We start from the raw sequence: 27,908 nt of genomic DNA on the forward strand, positions 1-27,908 counted from the left end.
TTTCTTTGTAGAACTTGATTTAAACAACAAGGAAAGGTGTAGCTAGAAAGAAACGTTCAGAAACGTTTCTGCTTATTCCTTATCCATACTAGTGGAAAAATATCTTAAGAAGATAACTGGGGAAAGGACAGAAAAAAACTCAAGAAATAGCTCTTTCTGAAACTAGTGAAATGGTAATTTTAATCACCACATTATTTTGAAACAAGTTAGAAGTTAAGAATGCTTCCTTTCATTTACTTGGAAAATTCAAAGGGAAAGTTGTGAAGTGTTTTGAGGAAAAATTCGGTTTCTCCATTTTTAGCTCAGGTTTATGCCACACAGTCGTTTATAGGTTATATGGGGAAAAAAAAACCCTTTTCTAAAATTAGCCAAATTTGATTTCCTAACTATTCAGCTCCTTACCTGGAAGATAATTTGGTGCCTCTGTAGGTTCCCCCCTTTTAGACCACTCAAGGGAGCAACATATTGATTTAAACCAACCCCTTTGCTCTTTCTAGATTTGTAGTTTTTTAGCCTTAAGGGCTCCTCTTACGCAAGTTCCTCCATGTGAGTCCATCCACTTCTTTTCCCTCTGCTGCCACCTGCCTCCCCAGCAAGTGGACATTTCTGACATAAGACCCACCTGAGCTTCAGCTGAAAGGAAACCTTGAAGATTCCATCCATGCTCCTAGACAGCTCTGCATTTGCAGAGGTTCCATTTCTATTACAGTAACATTTATTTCACAGCAAATATTTTTTTTTAAGGAACATATATACAAGTTAATATAAACTGTTAGGCAAGTGATTCATAAAAAAATTTGCCTTTTATCCAGAATCATGCCTCCTTTCTTGGTTCATTTTTACAAAACTGTTGACAAAATATCCTTTGGTCCATACCAACTGTTGGAGAAAAAAACAAACTTGGAGCTTGTGGCTGGCTAAAAGTTAATGGGAAAGAAATACACAGAGATAGGATCAGAAAGCAGAGAAAAAAAATCAAGTAACTTTCTGTCATATTTTATATATAACTGAGATGTTAAAAATGTGCAAACAGATGTTATATCAAATTTTGTATGAGGCTGATATTCTGTCAGTACCTCCACAACATTATTTTTCAAAATCTGAGGAAGTAAAAAAGGATAATATTCTTGCAATAAAAGAAAGAATATTTTGATATTTTCATTACAAGATAGAATTTAGATCAAAAATAAAATGTTTGTATTACATGATGTAAAATTAAAGAAATAAAATCTGAGCAAGAATGAAGATATTTTTATCAATCCAAGCCAACTTCTCTCCTAGGATATTTTTTCCTTGAAAATTTTGACATTTTAATGTTTTATTTATGGTTGGAAACAAGATAACTATTGAAAATTCACAATTCTTTGCAGAATGGAATTTCCATCCCCTGTTCAGTTCTAGTGGTTATGATCTGAGGTTCTGCCACATGTTTTCATTTCTTTGTAAGTTATATACAATCGATTTCAGCAGGAGTCTTCCTGCTTCACATTAAGTACATGCATTGTGATTTTACCTAAACACTGGTATCTTTACTTGCATCTTAGAGAAACAGAGAATTCTAATATAGAATAATAAGATAAGATTTCATTAGAAACAGGCAACAAAAACTGAAAGCAGTTCCCAAGTTAGAAGTTATTTATTAGTAACAAATGTGTACTGAAAAATCATTATCTATTTAAGAAAAAAAAAAATTCAACATCTTTTGCAAAAAATTAATTGTTAGCTACAAGTGATCCTAAGGGGTTTAGTTGCAGTGCTTTTTGGACCAAATTTAGTGAGACAATACTAATTGTTTTAGTAAGATATTAAACTTTTGTATTCCCATTTACTTTTCTTTGCATGTTAGGCTAAACCACAAGATTTTTCTACAGAGTATTGTTGCAATGGAAAGGAATGCACACTCCCTGTTGGGCTCACTTCCAACATATTTTTAGATTGTGATTTGTATGACATGATTTCACATCTTGAGTGTGCCAATTCCTTATAGAGACATAATGAACTGAGCTGCAGGACAAGTGCCATAAGCTCTACTTCTAGCATTTCCATTATTGTCCCTTTGACAGCTCTATGGTTGTATTTCTGTGGGGAAAACTCAATCACATGTATGAAAATAAACATTTATTGTGTAGAGAAAGTGAATTAATTGTATTTGACTAGAAGGAAAACACTCTGTGGTGTTTTATTCTAGAGATGTGTATTTATACGGTATAAGGATCACTCCCCATAAGAAGATGAAGCATAAACTGTTCCCTCTCATTGCATGTATGAATATTACAAGTGTTACTATAATAATTCAGTATAAAGAATTCAGGAAAATGGGCTTGTTACTTTCAGAATAGCAGATGGCAAAATAAATCAGAAAAATGAACCTGTTATCTTTCCATACTACACAGCAAAATTCTTCACTCTATGTTCATATTTGATAATAGGAATATAATCAGGCAGATGACAGCTCCCACTAAGTCAGTGGGGCTACCCAAATGATTAAAATGATGGTGTTTCACCAACTTCTTGCCAGGAGGATCCAAAACACTGGCTGGGTTTCTAGAAGTGCTGCTTCTTCCCTTGACTTTGGTGTCCCTAATGGATCACTGCACATTTCAACTCACTTTTTCCTGTTGAAAACATATTCTGCCTTTAAAAATTATGAAGACAACAACCATAAAGTAGAAAAAGGTCTGCTTTCCAGATACATATGCTTTGCCAAACCTCACAATCTTTCCTTAATCTCTTTCTCCTAGAAATTCTCCTTTCTCAGATAGGAGAATTTCTGATGCACCTCTTTCTCACCATTTAATCTGATTAGATTATGTGCTTTCACCGAGGAATTGCTAGTTTGAATTTTGTTAGTGAAAACTTTTGCAGAGAAAATCAGAGAAAGGGATTCAAACACAGAAATTAATCAAAGAAACCTACCAACTGCTGGTGTGAATACTACTTCTGTTAGAACAATATCTGTCACAACAAGAAGCCTTCGAAGTTTGATTACTTAAAATCCTCTGCTCCTAGGCCCACAGATGCCAAATGGAAAGAACTGATCTGTTCAGAAGACATTTTTCCACCCATGGATGTTGCTCTACAACAGAACAGCTAGAAATGTGCTCAGCTTGCTGGCAGACTGCCACAGGCAGGGTCATATTGACATTCCATGGACTATTATCTTATCTCCTCCTCACTGCAGCCTACTTTGAAACAATGGAGTTGTCAGTACCCATCTGCAGAGCTTTCTTGGTGACCAATCCAACCCTTCAAAGACCACGTTTGGACACAGGAAACATAAACCAAAGTAAAATCTATTTATCCTACTCAGCTTACTTCCATCCTACCCATGTTCAAAGAAATAATAGACACTATCTGCAGTTCTTACAAATGAAAATATCTCCTTTTGCTAATTTGTTATGTAATTTCAGGAGATACCAACAACAAAAATTCATCTAACTAATATCTTATAAAGAAAGATTAAAGTTGTCAAGTCTCCTTACAGACCAGTTACCATGGCACAAAACATTAACAGTACAGTAAAATATATTACAAATCATCTTCAATTTTGAAAATGTGATTTGCTGCAGAAAATTACGCAAAATTTATTGTGCCTGTCTGTGGCTGATGGTGATTTCTGCTTTGGAACTTGTTCCAGAAATCAAATGAAGTCCAGAAACAGGGAAAAATTTTGAACATATGGAAATGCAGTTTAATGGCCCCTGGAAATCTCACCTGTTTGCCCCACTATATTCCTGCCATATCTGCTTTTACTACTGTGTATAGCCTAAAACCAAAATCAAATTAAAAATGAAACCTGTAGTGGATTTTATAAACAGTCTTCTCAGATTTTGGAAAACTCCTTTGGATTTCCTTTCCTTTCCTTTCACTGACACAGGCTATGCAGATCCAGCATTGCTGATCTGTAGTTTTACTAAGCCTTAGGCAAGGCAGTTATTTTCCAGGCTCGGGTTGCCCATTTACTTAAGTAAAATAAGATAGTGATGTTTAGCTGTCTACATCTCAGACCTATCAAACTTTTAAAATGAAAGTCTGTTTGAAATCAAGTGTCTGGGATGTGAGAAACCCAGTGCAAGAGATGTCATTTATGTTATTCTGTGGGGTCAGTGAGGCCACCTTAATTGTCGACTAACTCTGTGTTCCTGGCAGTAGCCAGATGCAGGCAGAATACTTACAGATGTCTGACTAACTTCCACAAGGAAATGACTAGCACCTAGTACCAACCAGTTTCTCTGCATTGTAGAGAAAAAAAAAAAAAAGGCCTTGAACCAAGACTAGTTTTATTGACTCAGGACTGCCTTGCCTGGTCTGGGGCCATGTTTGTGCCCACTTGTATCAGCCAGGGATAGCTGTCAGTCTGCAAGCAGTGCCATGGCAAACTCAGATGTGACCACTATACTCTACCTCCCAGTGGCATCTTCATGGTGTGTATCCTTGTCACCTCATCCTTGAGCTTCCCTTCACAGTAATATGCTCCAATAGTTTCACTGGCCTGTTCCCTCTTCCACACCACTGTTTTGGCTGCTGCTCTCTTGGAATCTTCATTAACTTCCAGTGGTTCTCGGTGCTGGTTTGCCACATCCTCCTGGTCCCGGCCTATTGTGATAGACTCATGGGCACGCCATTTGGAAGTGACACATATAAGTGATGTCTCAGAGTTGCCCACCAGAGGGAAGGAATTGATCAGTATGAGGTCTAGTGCCGCTTCTACTTTACCTAATAAAAAAAATTAAAAAAAAAAAAAAGTAGAATGAAGAAAAGTTAATGCAGATTTGATGTGGCCAATCAAATCACCAGGTAAGCTGTGTCAGCCACTGCTCAGGGCTTCTCTGCCTGGTGCTGTGCACAGCTTTTGTGCAAAACTGGATGAACACAGATTAAGTATTCTGTTACAATGACTTGAGGATTTATTTTTTATGACACAAACAGATGCAATTTGCTCTTCTCAGAAAAGGCAGCAAATCTTGCAAACATGTTGAAATTTTTCAAGAGCTGTTGTAGAAGCCCAAGGAAAACCGTAGGTTGCCAAAACAGATAGATCTGTACATAGTTAGACATGCACATAAATGCTTCAAGTATGGTGCTTTCCTAGTAACAGAACTGGTGGATGATAAGGTTGTCAATTTAATAGTGTTTCTTCAATGTCCTTTACTCAGATTTAGTAGGTGTGAACTGATGTATAGCAGTTATGACTAATTTATAGGAGCTAGTAGTACTTTGAACACTTGGGGTATTTTTTTCATTTTTGGCGTATTTGTTTTATGAATTTGGACTAATGATTTCATAGTCAATTACATTAAATATTTGAAGCCTTAACAGACACTAGCAAGACCCATGGCACAAAGCAACTTATGCAAAAACAAAGAGCAAGCTGGCACCACTAGTTAAGTGAGGTAAGGTTTAAATCACTCATAATTGCTTCTTTTGATCAATAGCACTGAGTGAAACACATAAGAGGGGAAAGTTTCTTTGAAAAAGAGAGACACAAGCCTAATTAAAATATCCTCTAGCAGAGTGCCACAATTTTAGTTGTTCAAATGTGCGTAGCTGGAGGGAAACTCAGCTCTCCTATAATGAACAATTGGCAAATAATAGGCGTTTCCCTTTATTTTTTAAGTTCAGGGTAAGGAGAAGGGAAACACTAACATTTTTTCCAGCTGAAACAGGAAGAATACTTGATTTCTTTTATTCATCACGTCTGTTTTCCTGATTTGGATACAAGTATATTTTGTATTTACATAGAGAGGCCTAATATTTAGTGGCGGTCAGCTTCCAAACGTTCTCTGATGGGAAGGAAGGGGTATAGTCTTAGATAAGGAAGGTCAAAAGGTCTTAGTGCTGACTGCAGTCTTTGCGTGTGTCTCTGCAGTAGTCTGGGCCAAGGGAGGAGGTCCTCCTCTGCTTTTAGTGCAAGCAACCACTCTGGGGACTGAAGTATCTTGACAGCACATTGACACTCACCACACCCAACCAGTCTTCCACAGCCACCACCCTTTCATGCGCCAGCTCAGATAACTTTCAGTTACATAATGGAGAAATGAAACCTTCTGGAAAGGTTGCAATGAACATTAAAGTAAATATTGCATAAACGTGCAGGTCAGCAAAGTCAGTTCATCCTGCTGCACAATGCAAATGTGCAGCATTTGAATAAAGTTAAAGAGGTATGTGATAGAAATGAGGTCAAGTCACACATTCATTTTACGGGGCATTTGTCTCAAGGCTCTTAGTTTTATATGAGGAACATTTGTGCTTTTAGTATAGATCTGATTCATTAGCCAAAGGCAGATATAGTTCAACAGTCACCAGCACTGAGATCAGCTTCAGTTTAGACCAGCAAGTATCACAGGTAGAGATATTCTTAAAATCACAAACTGCAAGATCCTGCAGAAAAAGATTTCTGCAAACTTTTGTGGTACTCAGAATCAAATCTGGATTCAAATTCTGTGACTTGACATGATTTTCTGCATTGAGGTCAGGCCTAGTGCTAGAGAGTAGAAGTGAAATATTTTGATATTTCTGCCTGGAATCCACAGGGCACAGATCTGCAACTGCCTTTCCAATACAAAGATGTAGGCCCAAAGGGCTGGTGTCCTTCAGAGGACAGCTCTTCACACAGGGCTCCAATTCCATTTTCCCTAGCATTTCTCTGTTCCTCTGATTTCCACCAAAGATTGAAAGGTGAAAATAACACCCCTTTCCTCCCTGTATCTCAACCTTCTAATACTCTGAGAAAAAGCAATAGGAGAAGTTTGAATTTTGAGGACCAGCTTTCATACTGCCTTTGATCCATATGCAAAGCAACATTCTACCAGATCCAGGGCATTTGTTGCATAGCTTCTCCTACGTAATAAAAAAATTAAGGCAATAAAGATGTGGAATATGTTGACGTATTGCTAATTTAAATTTAAGAATATTCTGGGTGAATCAAAAACTAGCCCCCAGCGAATGGATAGCGTTCTGATTAATTGTCTAAAGATAGGTGGCTTTTTGTCATATTAAACACTTCAGAGTAGCCCAGATACCTCAGTGAGGCAGATGGAACAGAGATGGAGTTTCTTCCCAGAAAAACATAGATTTTTTTTCTGCCTCTAAAAGGAATTTATATCTATTATATCTATTATATCAAATTTATATCTATAAGTATAGAATTATATGTCAAGCATGACTTTGCAGCTAAGGTTTCAGAGCTGGAATATACTGGAAGCAGAAATTAAAATAGTGCAAGTTTTGCACTAAGAAGAGCTGTGCTTTAGATATAATTTTAAAAAGAGAAAGAAAAAAAAAAGGCATCTTAGCAATCTAAGGCCTTGGAGGTGATAGCAATGCTTTTTCTGACTCCACTGGGTGGGGATTCCTACAGCATCTCTTAATGGTAACACAATTTCAAACAAACAAACTCTTCTTGCTAGAAAGGAATTTACCTAGTCTGGCAAAATTTAGGTAGATTATATTCTAGATGTTAATGAAGGCTTTGAGTATGTAAGAACCAAATAAGGACAACAGAATTTAGCTCTGCGAGGAGCACTAAGAGTACAGACAGGAAGCAGACTATCTTGGCAGCAGGGACAATCCTCTGTGCTGCCATCAAAAAGTCCTTTCACCCCTGCCCTGGTCCTTGAAGAATAGACCTTATCAGGAAGGCAATTTGCTGTGTATGCAAATAGATTTTGAGAAGAGAAAGCGCTTGCAGAAGGCTAATGCTGTAAATGGGAAACACCATGCAAGGAAGACCCATTGCCAAGTATTTATGGCATATTGCTCACAGTGATGCTGTACTTTGAGTCTTTTCAGCACAGTGAAAATGGCATCCTCTGAACAAGTTTAAACACCAGCACACTGACTATAGCCCAGACAGCAAAATGAATGGAGGGAAACACTTGCAGCTGCTGTTGGCCCACTCCAAATTACAGGACTGTCCTCTCCCTTGCTGCGTGATACTCAGCTGTATCTTTCACAGCTTTTCTAGTACAGATTTCTGCAGCCCAGAGAGCTAATTGTATCCTGTGCTGCATCCAAAGCAGTGTGGCCGGCAGGGCAAGGGAGGGGATTTTGCCCCTCTGCTCTGTTCTGGAACACTGTATCCAGCTCTGGGGTCCCAGCACAGGAAGGTCATGGACCTGTAGAAATGGGTCCAGAAGAGGCTGTGCAGATGATGGAGTGTTGGAGCACCTCTCCTATGAGGAAAACCTGTGAAAGCTGGGATTGTTCAGCATGAAGAAGAGGTGACTCCAGGGAGACATTATAGCACCTTCCAATTCCTAAAGGGGCTACAACAAAACTGGAAATGGATTTTTGTCAAAGGTAATGATAGAATAAGGCCTAATGGCTTGAAACAACAGGAGGGTCAATTTAGATTAGATATAAGAAAGGAATTTTTTACAGTGAGGTAGGAGAACCACTGGAATATATTACTCAGAGAAGTTGTGGATGCTTCATCTTTGGAGGTGTTCAAGGCCCGGCTAGATGGAGCCTGGTCTAAACAAAGGTGTCCCTGTCCATAGCAGTGAGACTGGAACTAGATGGCTTTAAAAAGGTCCCTTCCAACTCAAATAATTGTATGATTCCATGATATTCACCTGGGGAAATTGTGCTAAACTGAGAACAAATTTGTCACGCTGTGTCTGTTGTCCATGTATGTTCTTATTCCCTACCAAAATGCCTTTCTTTCCTACAGGCACAGTCGTCATGTTTTCTATGCTGCAATGTACCAGCAAAACTCAGCTAGGATCAGCTGAAAGAAACAGTTCTCAGAAATTCCCTGGAACACATCCCACACATAGTTCTACTCAAAGAGCAAGCAAATCTCTGATAAAGATTAAAATATCACTGCTCTAGATTATTATTGATGCTAGACACTAGGGTTCCTGTATAAATGTGGTTATCTTGAGCTGAGATAGTTTGATGCCATAGATGAGTACATACAGCAACTTTTAGGATAGAAGTGTTGATTTGTCCTTTCTTCTGACAATCTCTGCCCATACACTTCCAGATTTCCACTGTTAACCCTTGTTTTGTCTCTAGGAAAACATGGGAAAATTCTAGGCATTTTCTACCTAGTGTGAGGCTTTTGCAAAGCCAAAAAATTGGAAAAAAAATTCAACACAATGGCTTACGCTCCTCTTCCAGAGAAAGCAGCCAGAGTTGTCAGCTCCAACACAGGACAACCATACCTCACTGTCCTTCAAAATGCATCTAATATGGACACAGGTCTTATTTGCAAGGGTTATTGAGAATTCAAAGTTCTGAGGAAAAGCTTTAGTTGTTAATACTGATTGGTAGCAGAAACAAAGAAATTGTTTAGACATCACACACCCGATGTATTTATTTCCTTACACTTTCAGAGCTTTATTATTGATTGCTTGAAGTGACTATAAGCAGGAAGTCCTCCTCCTGGCATTTGGAGTGTAACAGAGGAAGGAGAAGTTCTATTGTAAGAGGTAAGCAGAAAGATTAAAGTACTAATTATTTAAGAGAAAATGAAAGGGCAGAAAATTCCAGTGGATTGCACTCCATTTTTCACCAGGGAATAGAGGTAATATGTAATGCCTATGTAGTTCTTTCTTTTCTATTACTGTTATTGCTTTGACAAATTAATAAATAATTTTATTACAATAAATAATACAAATAATACAAATCATTCCTGCTAATAAGTGTCTGGGAAAAGGAATCTAAATCATATAAATACTATAGTGGCAGGGGGAAAGTAGAATCTGGCCTAGTTTTGGTGTTATGCTGAAAATGACAGTCAGTTGTATATGATACTCACTGCAGGATTTAAAAGTCATTTAGAGACTGGTGAAAACATATGTCCCAAACTTTGAAGTCATCAACCCTTCTTCCTGCAAGTTTCTTAAAATATAACAATGAGCACTCCTTCTGCTTGAAATAGTAAGGTTTTGATTTAGAACAAACCCAGCTTGCTAAATAGCCTAAACCTCCATATTTCTCATTGTGTCTTGTAGTTACAAATTCAGCTGTTCCCTCTCCAGCTTTATTTTTTGGTATGAAACAATGTAGCAGATCACAAGAATGAAATGAATCTATTTAGGAATACAAATGGCAACTATACAAGCAATTTTACTGAGGAAGTATAGCTTTTGATTAATTCTTAGGGAAGTACTGAATAAACAATGATTTTTTAAAATTAATTAATCAGCCAATGTGGAAGATGATCAGGCTGGTAATAATGCAAATTAAACATGAAGAAATAAATAAAATAGAGACCAAATCCGCATGTCTCCTCTTCCAAAAAGAAAAAAATTAAGCACTCCTTACTTAATATTAAAGTCAGTCTGAAGCTAACACAGACATGAACTGCTTAGGCATATTTTTCCTAGGAAGAATAGAACATACAACTAAACAGAATCTGGATATTTTTGTGGGGGTTTTTTTCTAGGCTCTCAACACTTATATTATTTTTGGTTCATTCTATAAAAAAGTAAATAATTTCAGGGGCTTTGAAACCCCTTAAAATGTATTCATTTTATGGGCTCAGTGATCTTTAAGTGTCCTTGAAATTTTATTTGGAATGCAAAGATAGAAGCAGCTCAGGTAATTTCTCCCAGTGACTCAGATTCTCTCTTGACAGCTCATTCCTCCATAGGAAAACAAGGCTGAAGTTGTTATTGTCCAAAGATATTAAGATTATTTACCATACAATGGGAACAGCAGGGATGAAAAAAAGACAGAAATGCTCATGGAAAACATCTGACAAATGAGCTAACAAACAGGTTTCCCAATAAAATGTTTTGTGTTGTTTATGTAAATAATCTTCTTGCTGTATTTTACATGATGCTACTGTGCAGCTGTGGGATGCTTCACGATTCCAGTGCCAAGACCACTTGCCCTTAGAAATAGGACACTGTTTCTAAGTGGGGGGGAAGATATTGTGAAACTAATAAGAGATGAAAAAATTACTGACAGGCTATCACAATCATACTTAGGAGTAGTGATAAGACCAGAGCACATGTGTGAAAAACAAAATAGCTTTTCAAAGCCAGGAGGAGCTGCCTATCTTGGTATCTGCTTATCTGCTTTTGGGTACCTCTGGTACAGCTGAAGGAAATGCCACTGGCTTCTTGTATTCTCTGTATGCCACAACCTGTCAAAACAATCTTTTAAGATGAAAAAGCCAGAGAAGCAGTGCTTCACTTGGTTGGGGTTTCCAGGGGAAAGCAGTGCCTAAATATGTGGAGATTTTTTGGTTTTTTTTTTTCCTTTTTGGGTTTTTAGTTTTGTGTGTGTGTGTGTGTGAGTAACCAGAACAAAAGAAAGAAACCAAAACACAAGAAACCAAAACATGATTTGTCATGATTTCTCCTTAGGTCTGGTTGACCACAGCTGAGTAAAAAGGAAAACAACATATCAGAAGCAATGCCTATTTGTATAACTAGCTCAATGTATGCCTGCTAATGCTGAAAATGCTGAGGAAGGGTGAAGAATGTGGGAAAGCTCCTGAAGGACAGGCTTGTAGTTCAGGTGCATCTGGTTTGGATTTGCAGCCAGTAAAATATGGATATCACATCAACAAGAGTGTATGTGCACATCAAAATAAATATGTCCTTAACAAGGCTGGCCCTTGTCAGCTGCATTATGAAGCTCAGATTTGTACTGCAAACGTTTACTGTTTGTTGTATGTGGGCACGTGCCAAGCCAATGTAGGTAAAATAACACAGTAGACAATTATCAGTGCATAAAATAAGCATAAGGTTGGCTGTCTGTGAGCACTGACTGCTGGGAGAGCACATTCTAATACGCTCCTGCCTGTACAGAAGGGTACCTTCATTTTGCCACTTACGGATTTTCCCGACTAAAGTAGTTGGGAGGTGTTTCTGGTACTAATCACACTTTGTGACTAAGGAGGCCAAGGCCCTTGACCAGTGTCTGTGATGAACAGCCAGGAAATAACACAAGGGAAAATCATCAGCACAATCAGAAGTGCTGTTGGAACTGCATTGTCAAGGAAGGCTCGTTATACACCAAAGGAGAAATTAATGAAGACACTTCATTAGTCAGGCTGACAGTGCAAGTAAATAAATAAATAGGAGGCAAGAAAAAAAATACCAGCCTTGAGGTAAAAAGTTTGTATTTTTGAAAAGAGAGATGTTATTTGTTAATGTTTCTTTCAAAAATCCTGTCAGAACTTAGTAAATGCCTAATATCTTTACACCCTCAAAGGGGTTAATAGTTCCAAATGATGAATTACAAAATTTATTTTGATAGATTTTTAACTTCTTTAAGATATGACCCTTGTTTAACAGTTGGAGAACAGCTACCAAACCTGTAATATAAAAAAGCAGCATTTTAAACTCCTTATAGGAAATGCTCTCTTTTATACATGGGTTGTTACTTGCTTTGTGCCTCCACCAAAACCACAGTGGAACAGCATCCTGAATATGATCTACCAGCACAGGATAGAGACTGTCTTTGTAGGGCAGTTCTTCACTGCAGATTCTCTAGGATCTTCATCCCTCCACTTCCAGACACATCTTACATTACCAAGGGAACTGCTCAGGGAATTAAATCTGTTTCATACAAGTAGCAGGTGCATCCTTCTAAGGTTCATTGCTCCTGTGCCTACCCAATACCCTTCATACCACCATGACTTCTTTGTCTTCCCAGAGAGCTGAAAAGGTTTTTTTGTTTGTTTAAGAGATGGGTCTAGGCCAAGCAAATTCATGCATGTGACTGATATAGAGTCGCTTTCCCGCGCAGCTAATTCTCATTGTGAGCTCATGAAGGACCAACTGCATCTCCCATGCCCTAAAGACAGCTGCTCAATCACACTCAGTATCTATGATTTCTAGTCTCTTGTACAGTAAAGCCTTCCAAGATACCCAAAAATCTTGTGGGTATCAGACAATCTCTGCAAAATGTTACAGCTTCAGTTTTCCCTTAAATGAAAATTCAGCAAGAAAGTAATCTACCCATTTAATTATGACTAAGTATGAAAACCATATAATACAAGTGTGTTCATGTATCTACATATGAAAATTGTATCTAAAACAATAGCATATGTTAACATTTACAAATATAGTGTGGCTTCATTTTACCCTTTCAGCTCTGATTCCTTTGGTCCTGATGTAATGCCTTTTCACTCCTGACTATTCCCAGCTGTTGAAATGACCTCTGGGAACCCAAACTTCCTGTGAGCTACGCTGCACCTCAGGAGGTGTGAACCAGGCACAGTGTGGCAGGCAGATGCAATTTCAGGGTCTCACAAATCAAATACACTTCAGGAAAAAAAAGTGAATTTGTTTAAAATTCCTCTAGTTCACATTAGTAGTTTGATGATTTAGGTGTCAGAAAGGTGCATAAGTGTAATGTCTGGTCATGTAACAAATACCCGATATTGAAACCTCACAGTTATAGTTATGAAATATCTGAGATTAAAAGGTCAGAAGTGGTTTTCCTCCACTTCTTTGTGGAAGGTTCTAAACTACAGCACTCAGGCATATGACACACTGAAGTTCAGGTGCCACTTTGATCTGACATCAGGCTATTTAAAGATGCTCACAGAGCCCTAGTCCCTCTAATTATGGTAAGAACAACATTCCTGTTCACTGTCACAGGCATGGATTAGGCACTGGTAAATACAGGTTTTCTTTTGGTTAAGTGAGGCTTGAAAAGAGAAATAAAAGTCTTGAAACAGAATTGTTAGAGCTTTCCAATCCAACTAGAAATATTGACTTCTCATTTTCAAAAGCCTACAGCATTATTAAGGTGTTTGAGTGTCTGGTAATGTATGTTAAAAGCTGTTCAACTTTCCAAATATGAAAATGAGTCACATAATAATGATAATTTAGATTTTTTTCACAACACATACTGATCCCAAAGAAAATGCAGCCATCAACATAGATGACAGAGAGATGCTGCACTGGTTAGGCTATTATAATATTTTGAGTCTTTTACCATATATGGGTCCAACAGCTAAAAAAAAAATCCGGTATTTTTAGAAAGACACTGGATCTAAGATTATTGGCAGAGCAAAACTGTAGCACAGAAAATTCTGTCTTGGAGAATGGAGACATTTTACAAATATATTTGTTTCCTGATAGAAATAGTGAAAGAAATGTTCTTGAAGCTAATTGTAATTGTTGCTAGTTTTCACCTTTACTGATGGTGATCATCTTGCTAAAATAAGACTCACACTTGAACATTTTTGAGAGCTCACTGTGAGAAACTGCAAGCAGATTTCTAGACCATCTGAGGATACCTGAGGATGCCTGAGGCATTTCTGAGGCAACATGCAAGTGGTGATACTCATTCCTTACCTTTAGAGGAATAAGTAAATCTGCAGCCCTTCTTTGGTCAGAACTTAAGACTGAACCTAGCCACAAGCTTGGCATTTGAATCCACACTTCAGGTTAGATGTCAGCATAATTTTGCTAGTCCAAAATGTCACGGACATAAACAACAACAAAAAAAAACCAAACGTGGTGATACTCAGTCTACTTTGAAAAATCCCAGCAGGATTAAATTCAACTCCTTATCAGTTTAATTGAACATTTGCTATGGAATGTAGAAAGTGCAAAAGTGAGCATTTGGATATACTTTGAATGCCACCTTCCAAACTGAATTATTAGCTCTAGCTGCTAATGGAGTACTACTATTAAAAATAAAAAGACATTAATTCGAAGGCCATTTCTCCTAATGGGAGCCAAGTCAGTAGTTTATACCTTGGAAAAGGGTGGAGTGGATTTTGTGCCTACCCAGCAACACACCCAGAGAAGCCCACAATCGTCAGAGACAAGGTTAAGCCAGTTCAGTGTCTGTGCTAAGTGTAGACCCTCCCCTGCTCAGGGAATGTCATTCCTGCTTTCCTGAACTCCGCCTGCAGTATCTAGAGGAAAGCAGGCTCGCATTGTCTTCTACTGCTCGCCCCAGGAAATATGATATCATTCTCAAACAAAAGCGGGAAAGCTGACAGATCTATTGAGATGGGTGTGACTGTAGCACACACCTCGCTGGTCACCCCGTGTGGAAAATGCAGTGACTGGCAGCTCATCGGTGCTGGGCTGTCTGTACTCTCCACATTTTTAAAGCTAATCTATGCAAATGACTTGTTTCTTCTCGTGAAGTACTCGTGACTTAATGAACAAGAACCGTCGTTGCTGTCTGTGTCAAATAGTATATCACACCATGCAGAGAAACAGGAGGGACAAGGAAAAAAGTTGGAACTGGACTTTCTTTTCTTCTCCGTTCATAATGCTTACAGCACCAGGTATTTTCAAAAAGTGTAAAGCTGTAAGTGATCTGAGGACTAAATAAGTTGGATCCATGTGTAGCTAAACAATCAAAAAACTGAAGTCACAGAAGAATAATTAGTAATAACAATATGCAGCCTATTATAGCAATTGCTTAGATAAGAATATTTGCAAACAAGATTTCAACAGATTTAAAACTTTGGTGTTTTGTCTGCATTAATCTCTAGCTTTTATAGATGCCAAAAGTAACACCTCAAACTTGCAATTTTATTGTTAACAGCTGTTAGCATGCTGCTAATCAAGAAGATCTGTGCAAAGCAATTGTGCATGGAAATGAGTACTTCTGTCTTTTCTTTCTACTTTCTTTTTTTCTTTGCAGGACAATTTGCAGTTCTAAAACACATTTTAGACATAAAACACAAATTACATTTCTACTGTGAGATGGACTAGAACATATATATATGTATATATATCAATACAATGGTCAAGGATGAGTTAAGAGTCTAAGGTTACCATGTGACTTGTATTTTTCTTTTAAAGATTTTTACAGAAGAAACTGACTAGAAAATCAAAATGAGATTGTAAAAGTAACACTCAAATGTGGAGTAACTTTGAATCTGATGGCAGGAGGACAGTCTTCCTCAGGGCTCTCCATGTGATAGGTTCAGCAATGTATCTCTAACATTAATGCTGAAATTAGTATAAACTTTGAATTTGTATATTTCTGTATACCTTTCTACAAGTATCTCTTATGATAACTTCTGACCTGCTGAACTAATAAGATTTGCTGATAACTATATAACTGTATTTGAAGTGTTTTTAATTGATCTTATATTTTTTCCCTTTTTTTTTTTTCACTAACTTTCATCTAAATTCCACTTGCAGAATCTTGTCTAAAATCAGATACTGGAATACACACATCAAGTGCACAGCTAGTTCGTAAAGTCACTCACAGAAGAAGTTGACATTTAATTTGTATTTAGGACAGATTTCTCAGGGAAAGACACCAACAGTTTCAAAGTTATCAGCTGTATGAGAAAATTAGTACCATTAGACAGAAAAAAAACCCTGCTGCAACATGTGTCAACAAACAACTTCAACAGTTAAAAGCTGCAGAAGTGGATGCTTCGTGCATTTAAATCACCCCCAGTTGCTTGGCCCCAGCCCTGCCCTCACTGGCTGTAAGAGCTCTGCACAGAGAAGTGGACTCACTGAAACAAACACGAGTACTTAAATCAGTAAACGCTGGAGTGGAGAATAGATAGTCAAAGCATAGGTGCATACCATGTGAAAAACAAAGAAAGGAATGACAGGTCCACTACAGCTATTAAAGCCAAAGTTTACCTGAAATCAACAGGCTGAATCCATAGAGAACTAAGTGTGCTAGAGGGTCCATGCTTCCCAAAGTATATCCATCCAGTTCTTAGAGTCGCTCATGGAGTATCCTTTCCCCGGGGTAGACCTTCAGCAGTTACTCTTGTCCTGCATGGTACGCTGTTTACAAGTCACAGGCAAGAAATCAGAGCACTGGCGCAGGCTGGAACAGTCTCATTGCTGTCTGAGTACAGGGAGTTTAAGTTCCTTTTTCCTGTTTCCTTTGTAGATTAGGATGGGAAAGGCAGGATCTTAAAGGCATTTTTGTATCAGCAGGACTGCAGGGCAGTGCAAATCTCGTTCATCCAGCAATACATCAAAACAATTATCTGGAACTGCTGGAGAAGCAGGGGACTGCTGTTGTTCACAGTCAGCAGAATAGGAACAATGATGGCATCCTCCAGTAGGCGGGAGAGTGCAAGTAAAACATCCTCCACCTAGGTACAGTAGGTGAAAAGTGTTATCTCCTTCTTAAAGTCCAGGTCTGCTAACTTCTCAGAGCGCTGTCATGTTCTCCCTTATTTATTTAATCCACATGTAACCTGCTGGCTGCAATGTATTTCTGCGCACAATGATGAGAATATGAATTAAACAGTAACAAAGCAGCCAGCTGAATCCAGTATAGACCAAAGCCATTCACAATCCAGCAAGCTACTCCCATAGTTCATGTGTTTTACTGGAAACCATTTTTCTTTACATTTGACAATTGGTAACAGACTGAAAACTTGTTGCAATAATAAATCTCACACTGAGTTATTATAGCTTCAGTGGGATTAAAATGCCTGCATCACTCAGGGAGGTCTTGAAACTAGGAAGCTAAAACAAAACACAAAGAAAAAATACAAAGAAAAGCAGGAAAAAAATTAAATAAATGGAAAAGCAGCACTCAAATATATAAAGAGAATTGAAAACAAAGAGCAATCATATTTACCACTTAACTAAACATGATCCCTGGCAATATAACATTTGGAATTTCTGTAGTCCTGCCAAGATACCAACAGCCAAAATTACTTTTATGGAAGTACAGAAAAAGGAATGCTCAGCACAATTTTGGAAATGGTGTATGGGTTTATCCTGCTTTGGTTTAATTTCCTTTTAGCCTTCGCTTGTAGTGTAGATTTCACAGAGGAAGTCCTTCACACCCAAGATCTATTGCCACATGGAGAGAAGAGTTACAATCCCAGCAAATAGGAAGGCAGCAGCCCAGAGTTCCTTACGTGTGTCCCTCCTGTCCCTTCATATAACTGAAAGACAAACCAAGTGAAAATTTATACTGAAAATACCTTTTCAGTGCAATAAACCACTGTATGAGGTACAAACACTACTAAAATTCCTTTTTGATGCTTAAAGGAGGCAGAATATAAGATATTTATGTGGTTTGGTTTAAGACTAAAAAAATCTACACATATGTCATTCATTTTAGATTTTGGAAAGCATCTACTCTTTTTCTGCTATTAGGTGTGAAGCAGCAGTGATTACTCCTTTCCAACTGCATCTTAGCTTTTATAAGCCTGCAAGAAGAGATCCCTCCAATATCAGAATACTGTATTAGCAGATAACTAAGTACTATCATATTTCCTAGAGGAGACTGGATAACTCTGTTTCGTCATTCATTTAACCTGTTTATAAATTGGCCGATCCTTGACTATTTTTTAATGTCTTTTGATTTGTTGAGGGATGGGGAGCAGGGAGGAAGGAGAAGGGAGTTAAGCAGCGGTAGATAAGGCTGTGGTTCCTCAGATTGCTGTTGTAACCTTAGAGGAGTTTTCAAAGTTTTCACTTAAATCTCACTTTCCTGCTGTAAAGAGGTCTCTGAGGAGAAATGCATCATGTCTCCATACACCTAAATACAAAGCAATGATCCTGATACTGATTTTGCTGTATGAAAAACGGGCCAGGTGAGCTGTTCATTCTTTTTTTGAAGAACCAACTTGTGTTTACTGATAATTTCATCTGCCATGATGACAAGGTAGTTATTTATCTCCAGGACAGAGCGGACAGTCTAAACATGCAGCATTCCACAAATACAAGAAGGTTACAAAGTCCTGCTGAAGCCAGAAGAGAGGAGTTACATACTAACACAAGTCAGAAGTTGGTTAGGGTACCAGCATGAGCAGGATTGTGTATTTGATTTCTGTTTCATTACAAAATTTCTTTTTTGAAGAAATAAAGAATAACATCTATAATTCAGCAAACAATATATTAAGTACTCCTTTATATGTAATATATGTTTAAACTTAGGTCTGTTTCTATCTGGAAAGCTTTTAAGTGCCACAATTTAAATACTGCTCCCACTGAAGTCAAAATTAATCACATGATAAACTTTTTCTATTGCAGAATTTAAAGGATTTCAATATTTTGGCTTACTCTCACTCAACATGAAGTGTCTGCTAGGTCTACCTTTCATATCTTCATCCTTATATTTCATGAGACTAGAATGTATTTTTTAAGGTAGGTTGTATTAATCTTGTGTCCCGTGAACTAAAAACTGCACGATCTATAACCCTCTGATTAGTGAATGACACAGAACTGCAGTAGAATTGTCTGTCCCCAGCACCAAGTAGATAGTCCTTAGCTAACAGGGACACAGAGTCTCAGCCTGCTCTCACTATTAATGACCTGAAGAATTCCAAATAGCCTTTGGCAAAATCATATGGCCAGCAAAAGAAACTGGGTTAGGAGTAAGGATGGCACAATGAATAAAATATGGTACTGTGTTACTCTAACTTTTATTGCATGTGGGGCTAGTGACTACCAGGCTGTCCAGTGAGCATCCTTGCCACATCCTCAGATAGGTATGTAGCTGTATTTTGGCCCCATAGTTCCCACTCTTGTCTTTTCTAAAGGTACTTGGAAAGACTTCAAAAGTTTCAAAAGAGTTCCCCTCAGAAACATCAGTTTTGTTGGTTGTTAACTACTGATTCAAACATATCCACATCTTAACCCCTAACACAATGGCATGCATGAGTTCAAATTAGCTGCAGCAGGGAAACAAATTGTCTTCCAACATGTAAATGAAACCTTAACATTAAACATGGCTTTTCATGACTCTCTTTGCTGAAGGCTAATTTTATGATATGTCAAGTACCCTGAACTCCTGACACCAGGCTTTCCTCTTTAGATAAGCAGCATACTTGTCTCAAGGACAACCCATTCATACATGCTGTACCATATGGAAATATGTGAGGAGGAAAAAGAAACAATGCCACTGCACTTCTTTAGTCAGGTAGATGTGTTAGCAGAAATCACATGTCCTCTTGCAGTGTCTGGTTGTATTACATTTTTTGGAACCAATCCATTACTTTGGCCCTGACATGATGTTAATATGTGTTAGTAAGAGGCAGTAAAGGAACTTTAGGAATTATTACTCATCACAGTCAGCTAATGTGAAACAAAGATTCACAAATGATGGGGTTTAAGCTTCTTTTCTCAAACAGATCCTGTTTTCCTCTGCAACATGGCCTATGCCACTGAGGCCAGCTGCAGCCCCTAAGCCATCTACCTGTGATGACCTGGAAGTGAGAGGTAGCAGCCAGGAGGCCAGGGAGAGGCCATGTGCAGCAGCTGGTGTAAGTGTGCAGGATGAGCACTGCCCCTACCACTTCAGTGGCAGTGGTAAATGGAGGGAGGAAAAGGTTTCTGGGGTACATGTCATGCAAACACAGACAGGACAGTATGGAAGAATGGTGCTATTGAAATAGTTGGTTCTGAGAAATTTTAAGGTGACGTAGAAAAGTGTCTTTTGATGCACCTCACTCTAAGAAGGTGCAGTTTATTTATGCTGCTTCTTCTGCTTCTCCTGTATATGCACACTTAGAAGGCAATTCAGGGTTGCAACATAGCTATGATCCACTTTTTTTGTTCAGCATTTTTGTTTTCTTTTCTAAAAAGAGTTTCTCTTGGATAACATAGCCTGGAAAATGGCTGAGTACTGAGCAGTCTACAGAACAGCCTTGGCCAAAGTGAGCTGTTTCTTTCCTGTCTTCCTTGATGCTGAAATGATAGGGAATTTACTGAATAGAATTAAACACATGACCTGATGGGAATCTCAGGTTTCTTTCAAAAGGAAAGCTCAGCTGATGAAAAAACACAGGTGTACTTTAGAGCTTCTGTTTCAGTAAAGTCATTGTGAAGGACATTAGGCCATTTGTTAACATCTAAGCTCTGAAAACTTCTACTTTGTGAGTCACTTGGATTCTTCTGAAAGATGCTTCAGGTATGTTTTAGATTGGCCTGTCTGTTGTCAGCAGGACAAAAAAAAATTGCTTCTGTGTTCTACTACTTTCACTTTAATTTTTTACAATATATTTGGAAGGACAAATGAGTCTATGTATTAACGTATTAATGGCAACAACTGTATATCCAAATATATTTAAGAATATTGATATTAAATCTTCGCAAATGATGCACAGCAATAATACTATTACTGCTTAAAGTAAAAGGGCATGAAAAAGGCAAATTTCATATTTTTTCCATCTGGACAAATAAAGGTTAATTTCATAAGCCTCTTAATGCATGTGATCTTTGAAGATCTGACTATTGTTTCCAAGGACCAGGAAATGGGTCATGTCAACCAGATCTCAGGAGTAGTGTTCTAAGCCATTAGGGTAACAAAAATTCACTCTTAATATCCTGTTTGCAGGACCTACTATTTTCCACTGACTTATTATCACAATTTTTTTATGATTTAGTGGTGATTTTAAACAAGTACAACTTAGTGATAAATCTGCTTTTCACCTGGCTCTTCTAAATTTGGGATTAGCAATCTTGCAGGAATCTTGGAAATCTGAAGACTTTATTTAGAATTTTGTCTCTCATGCACAACTGTTAAACTCACTGATGCAACTGAAAATTTCTACTATAATCACTATTTTATTTTTCTTCCTAATTTTAAGAGGTGCTGAGCCCCCCTTACAAGTATTTGTAGACAAACTTGAGTTGTATGTTGGAGACAGAGGTCTTGCACTTAACCCATCCTCTGCTGCACAGCAAAAATCTTGGAGCTGATACAAAGATGCCAGTGCTCAGTCAGTCAAGCTCAGTCACTTTAAAATGAATGTAGCTTTCAAGGAATGAGCTCTACAAGAGGAAACAGAAGTGTATAATTTTACATTTCTGGCTCTTCTTCTCTTTTTTCTTTTTTTTTTCTTTTTTTTTTCTTTTTTTTTTTTTTTTTTTTTTTTTTTTTTTTTTTTTTTTTTTTTTTTTTTTTGTTAATGTGGAATATTTCCTCCCATTACGCACATTTGGCATATTGTCCAGTTAGTCCTCCTTCCTGAAAGGAGGACCTCTGAGTGTTGAGCACAAGTCAGGGCGAGAAAATTTCTTCCACAACTCCAAGATTCTGTCAATCCCAACAAATGATTGATCAGAGCTGGGATTTGAATTCAGCTCATCTCCGTAGCAGTGAATGCTTAAAGGCTTCCTTCCTCTTTACTCAAAAAGATGACAACTATTTTGCTTGGGAGTAATCCAGCTCCCTTCTGAGTGACTGACCTGAATTTCAGAGCCTTGCTCTGCACATAAAAGATATGCATCATTTGGTGCTCAGCTGCTATTCACATCATGCAGGTGTTCAAGCAAGCTCCAATTTTAGGACCACCTTCAGAATCTGAAGGGTTTTCACTAAAAGTGCTAGGTCCACCTGCTATCCAGATGACTTATAAAACCCTTCCACAGAGCTCACTCAAAGCAGATACTTTAAGAACAGTTACAGAGTAAGCTTTTAATCTTTCTCCTCAAACTAAGCCGTTCTAATGACTAGCACCTGTTCATAAGGCCTTCATTATGCCTTGTATTTTTGTTTAATGCTTCCAGCAGGAAGAAATAGAAATGTAGTGTGAGAACTTACAAACACTTCACCTTGGAAACATCCCCACAATTGTGAAACAGCACATACTAGCACTAAGAGACATTAACTGAAGTTGTTAGGCAGAAAGAAGTCTCATTTTAATGCCTGTCTGGAATTGCTCTTGCATTGTTGTTTTCTAAGCTCACTAAGATAAATAAAAATTAAACTTTCTTTGAAAGAAAAACAAGCTTTTAAAAATCACCATGAAAAGTAATGAAGGCAAGATGAAACAGGAAGACCGACAAGAGGTATACAAATATATACATAGTATATATATATACATACAAACATATATATACATACAAAGTTTGCCTGGAGATATGATGATATCCCTAAATATATGGGAAAAAGGTTGGTGCACCTGATTATGCCATTGTGAACTGGGAACAACAGCAGTCATTCCTCTGCTTGTTCTCAAGCACAAATAACATGGCAGGAACAGACCCTTTGACTGGAGGCTTTGAAATTGAAATGCTTCTTTTCATAGTGTGTCATTGAAGCGGGAAATGGAGTCAGAAATTGTCAAACCTGGTATTCTAATGCCTCAGTGGCATCTTACTGAAGGGGGACTAGGTAAGGGAACTTTTAACAAACTGCATACACATAATTCCATGGAGCTTGCTGAGATGCACCCACATGTGTACAGAGGTAGCTGACTTAAAGTACTGCAAGGTCATTCCTGAGTACGTCTTTTTCTATGGTGCTAAGGGAGAAGATTCTGATGAAAGCTAGAATATGTCACTCCTGCATTCAGGAGAGCAAGAAGAGTGATCCAGGGAATGACAGACTGGTCAGCCTCATCTCAATCCCTGAGAAAGCTGTGGAGCAACTAAGTCTGGATATGATTTCCAGACACATAAAGGATGTGAAGTTGATCATGAGCAGAGAGCAGATTTATGAAGCAGAAATTATGCTTAACCAACCTGATAGCCATCCACAATGAGGCAACTAACTCAATGTGCAAGGGGAGAGGTGTGTATGTTGTCTGTCTCAACATAAGCAAGGTGTTTACCAGAGTCTTCCATTAAATCCACACAGATAAGCTGACGAGGTATGGTTAGATAAGCAGGCTTGGGGCTCACAGTGTGGTCAGTGGCCTGAAGTCCAGCTGGAGGCCAACAGTAGTGGAATACCACAGCCATGGATATGGGGGCAGTGCTGTTTCACGTTTTCACAGATGACAATCGTCCACCCTCAGGAAGTTTGCAGATGACATAAAGCTGGGAGGAGTGTCTGATACACCATATAGATGCAGTGCTGTTCGGAGACATCTTAACAGGTGAAGTGGGTAGCCAAGAATGTCATGAAGATCCACAGACAGAGATACATTCACGATCCTGCCCCCATGGAGGAACAATCCAGGCACTCATGTACACTGAGGGCTGAGGGACTGGAAACCTGCTTTACTGAGAAGGACCTTGGGGCCCTTCCTGGTGTAGTACAAGATGACCAAGACCCAACAATGCACAGCAAAACAGGCCAGCAATATTCTGAGGCAAGTTAGGAAGAGCATTGCCAGGCAGACTGAGGGAGATGATACTTACTCAGCCCTGCTGAGAGAGGTGGGCAGAAGAGATTTTACGTATCTCCACTCTGCAGATGCTGCCAGTTAATTCATGTCCTCTCAGTCTGAAGTCATAGCATAAAATGGACAAAAGACTGCCTGGATATAGAGAGGCCTGTGTTACTGAACTATTGTCTTGATGTCAAGTAGGAGCTTCAGTGAAAAAACATTGTCTCGTACTTCAACCATATTTAAAAAAAAATAAATAAAAAAAATTGAAGAGTTAAAGAAAAGGTGATTTCACTGATACTTAAGGAACTACATAATGGTACAATTTACTCAGCTCACCACTAGGAGTGATTTAATAATCTTCCAGAGGGAGATGAAACACTTGCAGTATAACTCATCACTCAGAAACCACACAGTTCTTTTTAGCCATGAGTACTATGACTGCTGTCAAGGACTGTAAGGGTGAATTTTTAAGAGAAAGAATGAGTGATAAGATTCTTACACAGAAACATGTTATCTGAAGATCCTTCAGCAGAAAAAGGAAAAGAAAAGCATGCTGGAGAAAGGGGTTTCATGACAGGCACCTCCTGGGAACATAGCAAAAACCTGTAAACTTTACCATGCTATCTTACAGAATCACTACCAAGGAATAAAACCTTCCCCTGCCCTCAGAGAAAGCAAAGTCAAAGTAGTCTGTTTATTCAGTCAGCAGCCTTTTTCCATTGTTCATTACAATATGTTATTCTAGCACAAGTGGAATTCAGGAGGTGATCTCTCTGGCTGATGGTTTGATTGGTAAGAATATTAGACTTCAACTTTATCTCTGAAAATAATGGGCTTTCTCTGGAATAGCTGAAACTCTGACAGGAAGGAAGAGACTTTAATGGGAATTTCCCCTAGATAACAGTCCTTAGTTTATAGAAATCCTGTTCCATTATCTCTAAATATTCTAAATATATAGAGCAACACAATTTAGTGTGCTGAATTAGCAAACGCAGTGCTTTCTGCACAAATTTCAATATTTTTAGCTTACAGATTTCTTTATACTCAAAATTATAATCTCAGATTTGAGGAAATTTAGTGACAAAAATATAGAACTATTTTAATGGACACAGAATATTTCCTAATAATTTCTCTACTCCAGTTTCATGAAGTAAGATGCTTAGTCTACCTCTTTTCTGGATAACTTTTATAAGAGAGCAGAACAACTATAAATCCAGATCCCACTGCTTTTTAGTAGTTTCTTTCACAAGGGTAGTTTACTGTTTAGCTAAGATTTCTATCTATATTGAACTGTGCTTTTTCTATTTGATTAGGACCAGCTTACAATACACCAGGTGAAAGAAATGACCAATACGCAGTTTATAAATACATTACATGTAGAATGTGAGACAAATATATAAATGGAAATATTTTTCTATCTGAACATTTTCTGAAAATTCTGTATCACAAAGCACATTGTTATTTTCTATACAAGTTCTGTTTTTGTTCTATGTTGAAACTCTTTCTGGTAGATTTTTGTCAGAGGTTTCATATGACACTGCTGCTTGAAACTTGAGGGAAAAAAACATTGCAGAAAATACAAATAATTTGCTCTGCTATTTCCTTTACTGGTGAATACTACAGCAGTAAAATACTCCACACAAAATCACTGTTAGTAGTGTTCCACTACTTTTATCTGAGTTTGATCTTTAGAATTACATCTTAAAAAATTAGGAAGTTAATTCTCCCTTATTTTGGAGAATTTGCTGAAATTTGCTTTTATTCCAAGATTTTACACCATGATGCAATTTTTACTTTAGAAAATGCTTGTCATCCTTAGATGCTTTCCTTACTTGGTATAAATTGCTATCTATAGAGGACTGGTATGCTGATACTACCATTTATGTTATTATACACTTAATTTAAGATAATGCATATGACAGCCTGTCAAGCAGTCCTCCTGTTCTGTTTGGCAGGGGTAGTATACTACAAGGGAATTAGAAATTCAGTGTGTAAAGCAGACTAAAATTTCACATTTGAGATGTGATTCAGCAATGGGCCTCAGTAACTCATGGGGCAGCACTTCCTTTTTGTTTCTAAAATTCAGATGTTTATTAAAAAAAAAAAAAAACAGTGCAAAAGTATGGACAGTATTAACACCTGTAACTTCTAAAAACCTGGAAAAAATAATTTTGAGAATATCTGTCACTCTAGTGGTGAGTGAATGATCTCCGTAGTCCAGCTTTCCATACAGCCTTTGCCGTAACATCTCTCATTGTTGGTCCATTCGGGCAGGAAGGAAATGCCTGGGTTCAGTTCTTGGTGTTCTGTAAAGCTTCTATGAGAGCTTCGTTGTGTTCTTTGACCAGCTTTCTCACATTCTTCATTATTGGCTGGTAGTCACTCTCCTGACTTTTTGTTGCTATGACTGATTAAAAGAAATAAGGAAACAAACTGCCAGTGTAAATATGAGCATAATCACAAATCACAAGGGAACCACACCACCATACATTTCCTTCTGTGAAAAGTATCAAGGATGAAAATAGTAGAAGAAACTCAGACTGGGGCTAAAAGACTTACAATAATTTAATAGCTGTTATCTCATGCCAAGCACTGTTGAAAATGGAACCGATTACATGCCTGAGTCACTTTTGTTTTTATATACATATATACATATGCATATATATATATATAGGCATTAAGTCCATCATGAAAGACTCTGCCTATTGTTATATTGCAAACCAAACCATTTCAAGGCACTCAGTTATGTACAGCCATACAGTCTGGCTACAAAAGTCCCAGTCCAAGAAAACAGCCCCCTCCAGTAGCCCAGTCAGATGTAAGTACTCTGATATAAGTACTATAAGGGTCTGCACGTGAATAAGCTGTATTTCATACCAAGTTAGAAAATAATTTAATCTCCTGATCAACTTTTTCTCTTGATTTGTCTTAAAGTCTTTTTTGTTAGGAAAAATGTGTTTAAGCCTATTGCCTTGATAAAATATTTCGGTAGAGCCTCCTTCAAAGCAGAGGTGGTTCCGACAGTATTACACTGTCCAAGACTTTTTTTCAGATATTTTTCTAAGAATCAGAGCACTTACTGGATTTGAGAAATGTGGTATTTGGTACATGCAGAAAACAACATATATACATATACATATATACATATACATATAGCTGTATGTATATGCATTAACTACTAAATTAGCAGCAGCAGCAGCATTATTTCTGTGATGGCTAGGTTATCACAGAATTGCCTGAAATATATCCCCCTGACATTTTTTGAGACATGAAGGAATGTTCACTGTCCAACACACTACACTAGATGATGAAGTCTAGTTTTGATGTTATCTTTACCAATTACATTTGTACTGTGATCTTATGAATTTGTATGTGAAAATATGAATTTGTGCATCTTAGGGATTTCAGATTTTTTAAATAAAATTAATTTCTTAAATAATTTTAAAGAAGTAATTTTATTGCAGTGAATTCACTGTCCCTAGAATATAAAATAAAAGCACAGCCTAGTACTACTCAGATCTCTATCATAACTAAGGAGAAAAAAAGAAAAATAGCACCAGATGAGAAGAACCATCAATTCTAATTAAAACAAACTTCAGTGCTTTTAATTTTTAAAACTATCTTATGAAAGCCATTTTCAAACCAGCAAGTTAAGATTTTGCTGATATGATTACTGTAACACAACTTGTTAATTTGAATCCCATAAAGGGAGAGCTACAAGACAGCTCCCTTATTCCAGGAGGTTTTCAAACAATGCTACACTGGCAGATTAGTGTCAGATAAGACTGGAGAGATGTGAAGATGAACTTTGTATGAAACATAGAGACAAACCTGAGACACAAGGAAAACTTCTAGACTGCAATGCAGAGCTCATGCTTTAGGACCCTGTAAAATTGTTCCAGACAACACATGCAAGTTTTGCTATATAAAATATCTATCAGCTAACCAGATTATTTGCAAA

General features: G+C 37.7%; 2 protein-coding genes across 10 annotated transcripts in view; both read right to left on the bottom strand.

The window, feature by feature from the left end:
* Window positions 1–17,373, bottom strand: part of TEK (TEK receptor tyrosine kinase) — a 41,585-nt gene extending 24,212 nt beyond the window's left edge. Inside the window, exons 1-2 of one of the 3 annotated variants that reach the window (XM_015652719.3) lie at window positions 16,551–17,373; window positions 4,405–4,716 (exon numbers count right to left, since the gene is read on the bottom strand). In XM_015652719.3, the coding sequence (XP_015508205.1) occupies window positions 4,405–4,716; window positions 16,551–16,602 (364 nt within the window). In that variant the 5' untranslated portion in view covers window positions 16,603–17,373. The remainder of the gene's footprint in view (window positions 1–4,404; window positions 4,717–16,550) is intronic. The other 2 variants (XM_015652721.3, XM_015652720.3) reach the window with 2 other exon arrangements.
* A 7,253-nt stretch (window positions 17,374–24,626) lies between these two features.
* IFT74 (intraflagellar transport 74) overlaps window positions 24,627–27,908 on the bottom strand; it is a 38,001-nt gene continuing 34,719 nt past the window's right edge. For 5 of the 7 annotated variants that reach the window (XM_033520553.1, XM_033520550.1, XM_033520549.1 and 2 more), the window contains one exon: window positions 24,627–26,354. In XM_033520553.1, the coding sequence (XP_033376444.1) occupies window positions 26,239–26,354 (116 nt within the window). In that variant the 3' untranslated portion in view covers window positions 24,627–26,238. The remainder of the gene's footprint in view (window positions 26,355–27,908) is intronic. The other 2 variants (XM_033520554.1, XM_015652728.2) reach the window with 2 other exon arrangements.

The sequence above is a fragment of the Parus major genome, chromosome Z (genome assembly GCF_001522545.3).
Source record: "Parus major isolate Abel chromosome Z, Parus_major1.1, whole genome shotgun sequence".
NCBI classification, from domain to species: domain Eukaryota; kingdom Metazoa; phylum Chordata; class Aves; order Passeriformes; family Paridae; genus Parus; species Parus major.